At 46.2% G+C, this 13,420-nt stretch overlaps 1 protein-coding gene across 2 annotated transcripts in view; it reads left to right on the top strand.

Annotated features, from left to right (window-relative positions):
- The window catches only part of ACE2 (angiotensin converting enzyme 2), a 100,324-nt gene that overhangs the window by 75,185 nt on the left and 11,719 nt on the right, over positions 1 to 13,420 (top strand). For both annotated transcript variants that reach the window (XR_011319770.1, XM_069761053.1), the window contains exons 12-13: positions 11,546 to 11,668; positions 11,752 to 11,930. Coding sequence is in view for 1 of the 2 variants with exons in the window: in XM_069761053.1 (XP_069617154.1) it covers positions 11,546 to 11,668; positions 11,752 to 11,930 (302 nt within the window). In the remaining variant the exon portion in view is untranslated. The remainder of the gene's footprint in view (positions 1 to 11,545; positions 11,669 to 11,751; positions 11,931 to 13,420) is intronic.

Here is a 13,420-nt window from a genome sequence, read left to right as displayed (position 1 = left end):
GAGGCCTTGTATAGATTATCGTCTTTTGAATAAGATTACCGTAAAATATCAGTATCCTTTGCCATTGTTGACTGATTTGTTTGCTCGCATTAAGGGGGCTAAATGGTTCACTAAGATTGATCTTCGGGGTGCGTATAATCTTATACGAATAAAGCAAGGTGATGAGTGGAAAACCGCATTTAATACGCCTGAGGGCCATTTTGAGTGTTTGGTAATGCCTTTTGGACTTTCTAATGCTCCTTCAGTCTTCCAGTCCTTTATGCACGATATTTTCCGTGAATATCTGGATAAATTTATGATTGTGTATTTGGATGATATTTTGTTTTTTTCTGATGACTGGGAGTCTCATGTTCAGCAGGTCAGGAAGGTGTTTCAGGTCCTGCGGGCCAATTCCTTGTTTGTAAAAGGCTCAAAGTGTCTCTTTGGAGTCCAGAAGATTTCTTTCTTGGGGTATATTTTTTCCCCTTCTACTATTGAGATGGATCCCGTCAAGGTTCAGGCTATTTGTGACTGGACGCAGCCTACATCTCTTAAGAGTCTACAGAAGTTCTTGGGCTTTGCTAATTTCTATCGTCGTTTTATAACTAATTTTTCTAGTGTTGTTAAGCCTTTGACGGATTTGACTAAGAAGGGTGCTGATGTTGCTAATTGGTCTCCTGCGGCTGTGGAGGCCTTTCAGGAACTTAAGCGCCGGTTTTCTTCTGCTCCTGTGTTGCGTCAGCCAGATGTTTCGCTCCCTTTTCAGGTTGAGGTTGATGCTTCCGAGATTGGAGCGGGGGCGGTTTTGTCACAGAGAAGCTCCGATGGCTCAGTGATGAAGCCATGCGCGTTTTTTTCTAGAAAGTTTTCGCCGGCTGAGCGGAATTATGATGTTGGTAATCGGGAACTTTTGGCCATGAAGTGGGCATTTGAGGAGTGGCGTCATTGGCTAGAGGGTGCTAGACATCGTGTGGTGGTCTTGACTGATCACAAAAATTTGATTTACCTTGAGTCTGCCAGGCGTCTGAATCCTAGACAGGCTCGTTGGTCACTGTTTTTCTCTCGTTTCAATTTTGTGGTTTCATACCTGCCAGGTTCAAAGAATGTGAAGGCGGATGCTCTTTCTAGGAGTTTTGTGCCTGACTCCCTTGGAAATTCTGAGCCCTCTGGTATCCTTAGGGATGGGGTGATTTTGTCTGCTGTCTCCCCAGACTTGCGACGTGCTTTGCAGGAGTTTCAGGTGGCTAAACCTGATCGTTGTCCGCCTGAGAGACTGTTTGTTCCGGATAATTGGACCAGTAGAGTCATCTCCGAGGTCCATTCTTCTGCGTTGGCAGGTCATCCTGGAATATTTGGTACTAGAGACTTGGTGGCCAGGTCTTTTTGGTGGCCTTCCTTGTCGAGGGATGTGCGTTCTTTTGTGCAGTCTTGTGAGGTTTGTGCTCGGGCTAAGCCTTGCTGTTCTCGGGCCAGTGGATTGTTGTCACCTTTGCCTATCCCGAAGAGGCCTTGGACGCACATTTCCATGGACTTTATTTCGGATCTCCCTGTCTCTCAAAAAATGTCCGTCATCTGGGTTGTGTGTGATCGCTTTTCTAAAATGGTTCATCTGGTACCCTTGCCTAAGTTGCCTTCCTCCTCTGAGTTGGTCCCTCTGTTTTTTCAGAATGTGGTTCGTTTGCATGGGATTCCTGAGAACATCGTTTCTGACAGGGGATCCCAGTTTGTGTCTAGATTTTGGCGGACTTTCTGTGCTAAGATGGGCATTGATTTGTCCTTTTCGTCTGCATTCCATCCTCAGACGAATGGCCAGACTGAACGAACTAATCAGACCTTGGAAACTTATTTAAGGTGTTTTGTTTCTGCTGATCAGGATGACTGGGTTACCTTTTTGCCGCTGGCCGAGTTTGCGCTTAATAATCGGGCTAGTTCTGCTACCTTGGTTTCTCCTTTCTTTTGTAATTCGGGGTTTCATCCTCGTTTTTCCTCTGGTCAGGTGGAACCTTCTGATTGTCCTGGAGTGGACATGGTGGTGGATAGGTTGCATCGGATTTGGAGTCATGTGGTGGACAATTTGAAGTTGTCCCAGGAGAAGGCTCAGCAGTTTGCTAATCGCCGTCGCCGCGTGGGTCCTCGACTTCTTGTTGGTGACTTGGTGTGGTTGTCTTCTCGTTTTGTTCCTATGAAGGTCTCTTCTCCTAAGTTCAAGCCTCGGTTCATCGGTCCCTATAGGATCTTGGAAATTCTTAACCCTGTGTCGTTTCGTTTGGATCTCCCGGCATCGTTTGCTATTCATAATGTGTTTCATCGGTCGTTGTTGCGGAAGTATGAGGTACCTGTTGTTCCTTCTCTTGAGCCTCCTGCTCCAGTGCTGGTGGAGGGAGAATTGGAGTATGTTGTGGAGAAGATCTTGGATTCTCGTGTTTCCAGACGGAAACTCCAGTATTTGGTCAAGTGGAAGGGTTATGGTCAGGAGGATAATTCTTGGGTGGTTGCCTCGGATGTTCATGCTGATGATTTGGTTCGCGCTTTTCATAGGGCTCATCCTGGTCGCCCTGGTGGTTCTCGTGAGGGTTCGGTGACCCCTCCTCAAGGGGGGGGTACTGTTGTGAGTTCTGTTTTTGGGCTCCCTCTGGTGGTTACTGATGGTACTGGGTGACTTGTCTTTCCTGGGTTTCTGGGTTCCACCTGTTCCATCAGCATATGGGAGTTTCCTATTTAACCTGGCTTTGCTGGCATTTCCTCGCCGGTTATCAATGTATCCAGTGTGTCTTGTTACCTCTGCTCCCTGCTCCTAGAACCTTCTGGACAAGCTAAGTTTGGATTTTCCTGTTTTGTGTTTTGCTTAATTTGGTTTTTAGTCCAGCCTGCAGATATGTGATTCTCTGCTGCTGGTTGCTCTAGTGGGCTGAAATTGCTTTTCATGTACCATGAGTTGGCACATGAGTTCAAGTAATTTCAGGATGGTTTTTTGAAGGGTTTTTCGCTGACCGCGCAGTTCACTTTTGTATCCTCTGCTATCTAGCTTTAGTGGGCCTCATTTTGCTGAAACTGTTTTCATACTACGTATGTGCTTTCCTCTCATTTCACCGTCATTATATGTGGGGGGCTGCTATTTGCTGTGGGGTATTTCTCTGGAGGCAAGAGAGGTCTGTGTTTCTTCTGATAGGGGAAGTTAGATCTTCGGCTGGAGCGAGACGTCTAGGATCATCGTAGGCACGTTCCCCGGCTACTTTTATTTGTGTGTTAGGTTCAGGGTCGCGGTCAGCTCAGGTTCCATCGCCCTAGAGCTTGTTTGTATCTGTGCTTGTCCTTTTTGTGATCCCCTGCCATTGGGATCATGACACCACGCAGTATATAGCAGCCACGCAGTATATAACACAGGCGACATAGTATATAACACAGACCATGCAATATATAACAGTGGCCACGTAATATATAGCACAGGCCACGCAGTACATAACACAGCCCACATAGTATCTAACACTGGCCACGTAGTATATAGCAGTCACGCGGTTTATAACGCAGCCCATGTGGTAAATAGCACAGCCCACGCGGTATATAACACTGCCCACATAGTATATAACACTGGCCACGTAGTATATAGCAGCCACGCGGTATATAACAGAGCCCACGCGGTATATAACACTGGCCACTTAGTATATAGCAGCTGTTGTGAATTCTGTGGTCGAGCTCCCTCCTGTGGTCACAAGTGGTACTTCGGCTGATTCTGTCTATGGGCTTCCGTTGGTGGATGTGAGTGGTACTGTGGCTTCTGAGTTTCCTTCCTCAGGTGATGAGGTTAAGTCGTTAGGTGCTGCTCTATTTAACTCCACCTAGTGCTTTGATCCTGGCCTCCAGTCAATGTTCTAGTATTGGTCTTGCTTCCTCCTGGATCGTTCCTGTGGCCTGTCTCCCAGCATAAGCTAAGTTCTGCTTGTGTTACTTTTGTTTGCTATATTTTTTCTGTCCAGCTTGCTATTTTGGTTTTTCTTGCTTGCTGGAAGCTCTGAGACGCAGAGGGAGCACATCCGTACCATTAGTCGGTGCGGAGGGTCTTTTTGCCCCTCTGCGTGGTTGTTTGTAGGTTTTTGTAGGGACAGCAAAGCTATCTTCCCTATCCTCGGTCTATTCAGTAAGTCGGGCCTCACTTTGCTAAATCTATTTCATCTCTGTGTTTGTATTTTCATCTTACTCACAGTCATTATATGTGGGGGGCTGCCTTTTCCTTTGGGGAATTTCTCTGAGGCAAGGTAGGCTTATTTTTCTATCTTCAGGGCTAGCTAGTTTCTCAGGCTGTGCCGAGATGCATAGGGAGCGTTAGGCGCAATCCACGGCTACCTCTAGTGTGGTGTGATAGGATTAGGGATTGCGGTCAGCAGAGTTCCCACGTCTCAGAGCTCGTCCTATGTTTTTTGGTTATTGTCAGGTCACTTTGTGTGCTCTGAACTTCAAGGTCCATTGCGGTTCTGAATTACCTATTCATAACAGTACTGGAGGCCTAAAGTACTATGCTTCTCAATAGAGGGAAAAAAGAAGTTCTGAGACCATTTTATTTTCTTTGCACTGTGTTTTGCCTTTTTTTTCCCCTAGGCATTTGGGTGGTTCAGGACACAGGTGTAGTGATGGACATTAAAGGTCTGTCTTCATGTGTGGATCATCTCACTGCAAGAGTACAAAAATATTCAAGACTTTGTGGCTCAGAATTCTATGTTAGAACCAAGAATTCCTATTCCTGATTTGTTTTCTGGAGATAGAGCTAAATTTCTGAGTTTCAAAAATAATTGCAAACTGTTTCTGGCGTTGAAACCTCGCTCCTCTGGTGACCCAGTTCAACAAGTTAAGATCATTATTTCTTTATTACGTGGCGACCCTCAAGACTGGGCATTTTCCCTTGCGCCAGGAGATCCTGCATTATGTAATATTGATGCATTTTTTCTGGCGCTCGGATTACTGTACGATGAACCTAATTCAGTGGATCAGGCAGAGAAAACTTTGCTGGCTCTGTGTCAGGGTCAGGATGAGATAGAGATTTATTGTCTGAAATTTAGAAAGTGGTCCGTGCTCACTCAATGGAATGAATGTGCGCTGGCAGCTATTTTCAGAAAGGGTCTCTCTGAAGCCCTTAAGGATGTCATGATGGGATTTCCTTTGCCTGCTGGTCTGAATGAGTCTATGTCTTTGGCCATTCAGATCGGTCGACGCTTGCGTGAGCGTAAATCTGTGCACCATTTGGCGGTATTATCTAAACATAAACCTGAACCTATGCAGTGCGATAGGACTTTGACCAGAGCTAAAAGGCAAAAACACAGACGTCAGAATGGGCTGTGTTTCTACTGTGGTGATTCCACTCACGCTATCTCCGATTGTCCTAAGCGCACTAAGCGGTTCGCTAAGTCTGCCACCATTGGTACGGTACAGTCGAAATTTCTTTTGTCCGTTACTTTGATCTGCTCTTTGTCTTCCTATTCTGTCATGGCATTTGTGGATTCAGGCGCTGCCCTGAATTTGATGGACTTGGAGTTTGCTAGGCGCTGTGGGTTTGTCTTGGAGCCCTTGCAGTGTCTTATTCCATTGAGAGGAATTGATGCTACGCCTTTGGCCAAGAATAAGCCTCAGTATTGGACCCAGCTGACCATGTGCATGGCTCCTGCGCACCGGGAGGATATTCGCTTTCTGGTGTTGCATAATCTGCATGATGTGGTCGTGTTGGGGTTGCCATGGCTACAAGTCCATAACCCAGTATTAGATTGGAAATCAATGTCTGTGTCCAGCTGCGGTTGTCAGGGGGTACATGGTGATGTTCCATTTCTGTCTATCTCATCATCCACCCCTTCTGAGGTCCCAGAGTTCTTGTCTGATTACCGGGATGTATTCGATAAGCCCAAGTCCAATGCCCTACCTCCGCATAGGGATTGTGATTGTGCTATCGAGTTGATTCCTGGTAGTAAGTTTCCTAAGGGTCGACTGTTTAATTTATCTGTACCTAAGCACGCCGCTATGCGGAGTTACGTAAAAGAAACCTTGGAGAAGGGTCATATTCGCCCGTCGTCATCGCCATTGGGAGCAGGGTTCTTTTTTGTGGCCAAGAAGGATGGTTCGCTGAGACCTTGTATTGATTACCGCCTTCTAAATAAAATCACGGTGAAATTTCAGTACCCCTTGCCGCTGCTATCTGATTTGTTTGCTCGGATTAAGGGGGCTAGTTGGTTCACCAAGATAGATCTTAGTGGTGCATATAATCTTGTGCGTATTAAACGGGGCGATGAATGGAAAACTGCATTTAATACGCCCGAGGGCCATTTTGAGTACCTAGTTATGCCATTCGGACTTGCCAATGCTCCATCAGTATTTCAGTCCTTTATGCATGACATCTTCCGAGAGTACCTGGATAAATTCCTGATTGTATACTTGGATGATATTTTGGTCTTCTCGGATGATTGGGAGTCTCATGTGAAGCAGGTCAGAATGGTGTTCCAGGTCCTGCGTGCTAATTCTTTGTTTGTGAAGGGATCAAAGTGTCTCTTTGGTGTTCAGAAGGTTTCATTTTTGGGGTTCATTTTTTCCCCTTCTACTATCGAGATGGACCCTGTTAAGGTCCAGGCCATTTATGATTGGACTCAGCCGACATCTCTGCAGAGTCTGCAAAAGTTCCTTGGCTTTGCTAATTTTTATCGTCGCTTCATCTGTAATTTTTCTAGTATTGCTAAACCATTGACCGATTTGACCAAGAAGGGTGCTGATGTGGTCAATTGGTCTTCTGCTGCTGTGGAAGCTTTTCAAGAGTTAAAGCGTCGTTTTTCTTCTGCCCCTGTGTTGTGTCAACCAGATGTTTCGCTTCTGTTCCAGGTCGAGGTTGATGCTTCTGAAATTGGAGCGGGGGCTGTTTTGTCGCAAAGAGGTTCTGATTGCTCGGTGATGAAGCCATGCGCCTTCTTTGCTAGGAAGTTTTCGCCTGCTGAGCGAAATTATGATGTTGGCAATCGAGAGTTGCTGGCCATGAAGTGGGCATTCGAGGAGTGGCGTCATTGGCTTTAAGGAGCTAAGCATCGCGTGGTGGTCTTGACTGATCACAAGAACTTGACTTATCTCGAGTCTGCCAAACGGTTGAATCCTAGACAGGCTCGTTGGTCGCTGTTTTTCTCCCGTTTTGACTTTGTGGTTTCGTACCTTCCGGGCTCTAAAAATGTGAAGGCGGATGCCCTGTCTAGGAGTTTTGTGCCCGACTCTCCGGGTTTGCCTGAGCCGGCGGGTATTCTCAAAGAGGGAGTAATTGTGTCTGCCATCTCCCCTGATTTGTGGCGGGTGCTGCAAAAATTTCAGGCTAATAAACCTGATCGTTGCCCAGCGGAGAAACTGTTTGTCCCTGATAGGTGGATGAATAAAGTTATCTCTGAGGTTCATTGTTCGGTGTTGGCTGGTCATCCTGGAATCTTTGGTACCAGAGATTTAGTGGCTAGATCCTTTTGGTGGTCATCTCTGTCGCGGGATGTGCGTTCTTTTGTGCAGTCCTGTGGGATTTGTGCTCGGGCTAAGCCCTGCTGTTCTCGTGCCAGTGGGTTGCTTTTGCCCTTGCCGGTCCCGAAGAGGCCTTGGACACATATCTCTATGGATTTTATTTCGGATCTCCCCGTCTCTCAAAAAATGTCGGTCATTTGGGTAGTTTGTGATTGCTTCTCTAAGATGATCCATTTGGTACCCTTGTCTAAATTACCTTCCTCCTCTGATTTGGTGCCATTGTTCTTCCAGCATGTGGTTCGTTCACATGGCATTCCAGAGAACATCGTTTCTGACAGAGGTTCCCAGTTTGTTTCGAGGTTTTGGCGAGCCTTTTGTGCTAGGATGGGCATTGATTTGTCTTTTTCCTCGGCTTTCCATCCTCAGACAAATGGCCAGACTGAACGAACCAATCAGACCTTGGAAACATATCTGAGATGTTTTGTTTCTGCTGATCAGGATGATTGGGTGTCCTTTTTGCCTTTGGCTGAGTTCGCCCTTAATAATCGGGCCAGCTCGGCTACCTTGGTTTCGCCGTTTTTCTGCAATTCTGGGTTCCATCCTCGTTTCTCTTCAGGGCAGGTTGAGTCTTCGGACTGTCCTGGTGTGGATACTGTGGTGGACAGGTTGCAGCGGATTTGGACTCATGTAGTGGACAATTTGACCTTGTCCCAGGAGAAGGCTCAACGTTTCGCTAATCGCAGACGCTGTGTGGGTCCCTGACTTCGTGTTGGGGATTTGGTTTGGTTGTCATCTCGTTATATTCCTATGAAGGTTTCCTCTCCTAAGTTTAAGCCTCGTTTCATTGGTCCGTATAGGATTTCTGAGGTTCTTAATCCTGTGTCTTTTCGTTTTACCCTTCCAGATTCTTTTTCCATCCATAACGTATTCCATAGGTCATTGTTGCGGAGATACGTGGCACCTATGGTTCCATCTGTTGATCCTCCTGCCCAGGTTTTGGTGGAGGGGGAGTTGGAGTATATTGTGGAGAAGATTTTGGATTCTCGTGTTTCGAGACGGAAACTCCAGTATCTGGTTAAGTGGAAGGGTTATGGTCAGGAAGATAATTCCTGGGTCTTTGCCTCTGATGTCCATGCTGCCGATCTTGTTCGTGCCTTTCATATGGCTCATCCTGGTCGGCCTGGGGGCTCTGGTGAGGGTTAGGTGACCCCTCCTCAAGGGGGGGGTACTGTTGTGAATTCTGTGGTCGAGCTCCCTCCTGTGGTCACAAGTGGTACTTCGGCTGATTCTGTCTATGGGCTTCCGTTGGTGGATGTGAGTGGTACTGCGACTTCTGAGTTTCCTTCCTCAGGTGATGAGGTTAAGTCGTTAGGTGCTGCTCTATTTAACTCCACCTAGTGCTTTGATCCTGGCCTCCAGTCAATGTTCTAGTATTGGTCTTGCTTCCTCCTGGATCGTTCCTGTGGCCTGTCTCCCAGCATAAGCTAAGTTCTGCCTGTGTTACTTTTGTTTGCTATATTTTTTCTGTCCAGCTTGCTATTTTGGTTTTTCTTGCTTGCTGGAAGCTCTGAGACGCAGAGGGAGCACCTCCGTACCGTTAGTCGGTGCGGAGGGTCTTTTTGCCCCTCTGCGTGGTTGTTTGTAGGTTTTTGTAGGGACAGCAAAGCTATCTTCCCTATCCTCGGTCTATTCAGTAAGTCGGGCCTCACTTTGCTAAATCTATTTCATCTCTGTGTTTGTATTTTCATCTTACTCACAGTCATTATATGTGGGGGGCTGCCTTTTCCTTTGGGGAATTTCTCTGAGGCAAGGTAGGCTTATTTTTCTATCTTCAGGGCTAGCTAGTTTCTCAGGCTGTGCCGAGTTGCATAGGGAGCGTTAGGCGCAATCCACGGCTACCTCTAGTGTGGTGTGATAGGATTAGGGATTGCGGTCAGCAGAGTTCCCACGTCTCAGAGCTCGTCCTATGTTTTTTGGATATTGTCAGGTCACTTTGTGTGCTCTGAACTTCAAGGTCCATTGTGGTTCTGAATTACCTATTCATAACAAGCAGCCACGTGGTATATAACACAGCCCACGCGGTATATAACGCAGCCCACGCGGTATATAACACTGCCCATGTAGTATATAGCAGTGTGGGCACATATCCGTGTTAAAAAAAGATAATTAAAATAAAAAATAGTTATATACTCACCTGCCGGGATCCAGGGAAGCTGTCCCTATGTGCGCGGCTGCCGCCATCTTCCGTTCCCAGGATGCATTGCGAAATTACCCAGATGACTCAGCAGTCTCGCGAGACCGCTAAGTCTTCTGGGTAATTTCGCAAAGCATCTCTGGGAGCGGAAGCTGGCGGCAGCCACGAGCGCACTGTTGGACTACGGAAGGTGAGCATAGCAGGTTTTTGGTTTTTTTATTATTTTTAACATGACATCTTTTTACTAGTTATTTTTAGAAAAAATTTGGGGACACACAAGGTTAATAGCAGCGTTAACGGAGTGCGGTACCCGCGGCCCATTACCGCTGGCATTAACCCTGTGTGAGCGGTGAGTGGAGGGGAGTATGCGGGCGCCATGCACTGACTGCAGGGGACTAGGGAGGGACTAATCGGACTGTGCCTGTCGCTGATTGGTCGCGGCAGCCATGACAGGCTGCTGGCGAGACCAATCAGTGACACAGGATTTCCGTTACGGAAGTTGCAGACAGACAGACGGAAGTACCCCTTAGACAATTATATATATAGATATGTTACTAGGATATGAACAATAAAACCCTCACTGACGGGACGCAACCAATCTCACGAGCAGGACTTTGCAGTGACTCATTTGAATTGGGCACTGGTCACATGGACACACCACCACTCCATTCTTTTTTTATGGAACTAGTGGTGATAGTAGAGTACAGTGCTCAGCTATCTCCATCCATCCAATTCATGGCACTATGAGTGCATGCTCAACTTCCATGCCATTCAAAAAGGTGAATTCAGAGGCAAATTCTCAGGATTGGGTAGGGGTCCAGCATTAGGATCCTCAGTGACAGGAAACTTATCACCTGTCCTGTGGAAAGTGATACGTTCTTATGGTTGGTATTAGGACTTGCAGAAAAGACCCGAAAGTGGACCCTCTGGGTTATAGCTCTAGAGCCCCCAAGGGCGAGTGGACCCAATTAAACCACCCCCTATACAGGGAGTGTTAGGTGCAGGCCCAAGGGGGATGGAACCACAAGTGCTGGAACTAAAGGGGCGGCTATGGGTTAATAAAGAGAGGGAAGAGACTGGGGTACCACGGCAACAAATATAGACAGAGAACCAACGGGCATTTGGTAAACGGGAGGCAGATAGAGCTAGAGGAACCAGAGGCGGAGTGGTGGCCCGATGCTGCAAAAGAGGTAGAGAGATTACAGGGTAAGAACAGGCTGGAATAAACGGAACAGGTATGTTTGAGCGAATGTAGGACTGATATGACTGAGAGGCTGAATGAGAACAACAGAGACTCAGAGCAGACACGGGTAAGACACAGAGCAGGACCGGCAGAGACAAAGAGGAGGCACGGCTGAGACACAGGACACACACGGGTGAACCACAGAGCAGGTATGACAGTGGCACTGGGGAGACTCGGATGGACCACAGGATAGACTAGGCCGAGGAACTAGAAAGACACGGGAGAGTAACAGAGCGAATAGAAGAACGGAGCCAGGAACCAAAGGGTACACCAGCCGAGAGGCTAGCATAAGCGCGATTGATAACCAGGCGTCTTACTTGTGCAGACACCGAGAAGAAATACTAGATGGGCGCCGCCATGATGGGGTGGAGCCAGCGGGTCACAACCTCCCAGGAGGCTTAGCGATGGGAGAATCGCGACCGCGCATGCGCGAAGCGCTGACGTGCCGCGACCCCAGGAAGAGAGACGGAGAGCGGCGAGGAAACCCATCGGAGATGCGCCGAGGGCAGGCGACGGACGGGTGAGTATCCACAGACGTGACAGTTGGCCAACCCCTTTAAGTAGAGTAGAAGGGCAGTGATAGAAGATGCAAGCGGACTTGACCTTTTCCAGCTCAGTATTGATCACAGTATCTTAATTTATAGTGTGATTTCCCTTTTCTTGTCCTGCAGATATTACACCCGGACTATTTACCAATTCCAGTTCCAGGACGCGCTTTGTAAGGCCGCCAATCATGCAGGTCCTCTTCACACGTGTGACATTACTAACGCTACAGCTGCAGGGCAGAATTTGCGGTAAAGTGACATACAGTACGCTGAAAAACTGTTGTTATTTTCTGAGAATGTGTTTGTGTAGTCACCAGCAATGTACTTCACAGGTCAATGCTGGAACTGGGAAACTCGAGCCCTTGGACTAAAGCTCTGGAGAGTATTACAGGGGGGACGAAGATGGACGCTCAGCCACTGCTCAACTATTTTCAGCCATTGTATGAATGGTTGCAAAAAAATAATAACGATAATAATATTAAATCTGGCTGGAGCACAGCGTGGGACCCATGTAAATTCATTTTATTTCTTATTTGTTATTCATTTCATATTCTACTTTGAGTTCAGAACTAAACAAACTCTATGTTGCAGTGCGGCAGTTGTGAATGTAATATGCTATATTTCTTGTAAAGTGATGACTTCACCAGCAACATGAGATTTTACTTTTGATCAGCCCATTACAGGTCAGCCCATCATTGTAGATAACCTGCAGATAAAAAGGATTGTGTAGTCAGGAAATGATCTACTGATTAATAAGCATTTTATGTTAAATGTAATGTATTAAAAACAAAATGTAATAATGTTTTTTATTTTTCACATCACTATCATGGGCAGCACGGTGGCTCAGTGGTTATTCCGCAGTTGCTCTGCAGCACTTTGCAGTGCTGGGGTCCTGGGTTGATGTCTTGTATGTTCTCCCGATATTTGCATGGGTTTCTTCCTGGTTCTCGGGTAGAATAATTAGATTGTGAGCCCCTATGGGAACAATGATGATAATTTCTGTAAATCGCTCTGGAATTAATAGCACTATTTCATCTGGGCAAAATTAATTGTGACGGGCAGGGAGGAGATGAGCTGTGACATCACATAGTAAATATCATGCTTTCTATTGTATATAGAGGTGTTATTTTTCATTGTAATCCTGGCTGTGCTGATAATGAGGCTCCTGAAAGTTTGTTGTACAGAACAGGAAATGTGAGTCTAGTATTAGGCTTAGTGCCCACTGGGAACAATTGCAAAAAAAAGTATAGGCAGTTATGGCTGAAAGTGTTGGCACCCTTGAAATTGTTCCAGAAAATGAAGCATTTTTCCCAGAAAATGATTGCAATTATACATATTTTGCTGTGCACATGTTTATTTAATCTGTGTGTATTGTAACAACGCAAAAAAACAGAGATAATAAGACAAATTGGACATAACAAAACCCCCAAAATGGGCCAATCAAAATTGTTGTCAACTTTCTAAAAGTATGGATAGACCACTTTGTTTCAAGCATGTGATGCTTGTTCAAACTCACCTGTGGCAAAGAACTGGAGTGAGCTGTATGAAAGTCACACCTGAAACCAGATAAAAAGAAGAGAAGTTGACTCAATATTTGTATTCTTTGCCTGTGTATGCCACACTAAGCATGGAGAACAGAAAGAGGCGTAAAGAACTGTCTGAGGACTTAAGATCCAAAATTGTTTAAAAATATCAACAATTTCAAAGTTATAAGTCCATCTCCAGATATCTTGATGTTCCTTTGTCCACGATGTGCAACAAAATCAAGAATTTTATCACCCATGGCACTATTGCTAATCTCCCTGGACGTGGACGGCAGAGAAAAATTGATGTCAGAGCAAACTATCCATACACATTTGAATGAAATTAAATTATATAGCAGGAGACCCGAGAGGACCTTACTGCTGACACAGAGAGACATAAAAAAGCTAGACTGCAGTTTCCCAAATGTAAGTGAGTAAGCCAAAATCCTTCTGCGAAAGTGGATGATAGACAAATGAG

This window comes from Ranitomeya imitator, chromosome 3 (genome assembly GCF_032444005.1).
Source record: "Ranitomeya imitator isolate aRanImi1 chromosome 3, aRanImi1.pri, whole genome shotgun sequence".
Classification (NCBI taxonomy): domain Eukaryota; kingdom Metazoa; phylum Chordata; class Amphibia; order Anura; family Dendrobatidae; genus Ranitomeya; species Ranitomeya imitator.
This window is presented reverse-complemented; position numbering and strand designations above follow the sequence as displayed.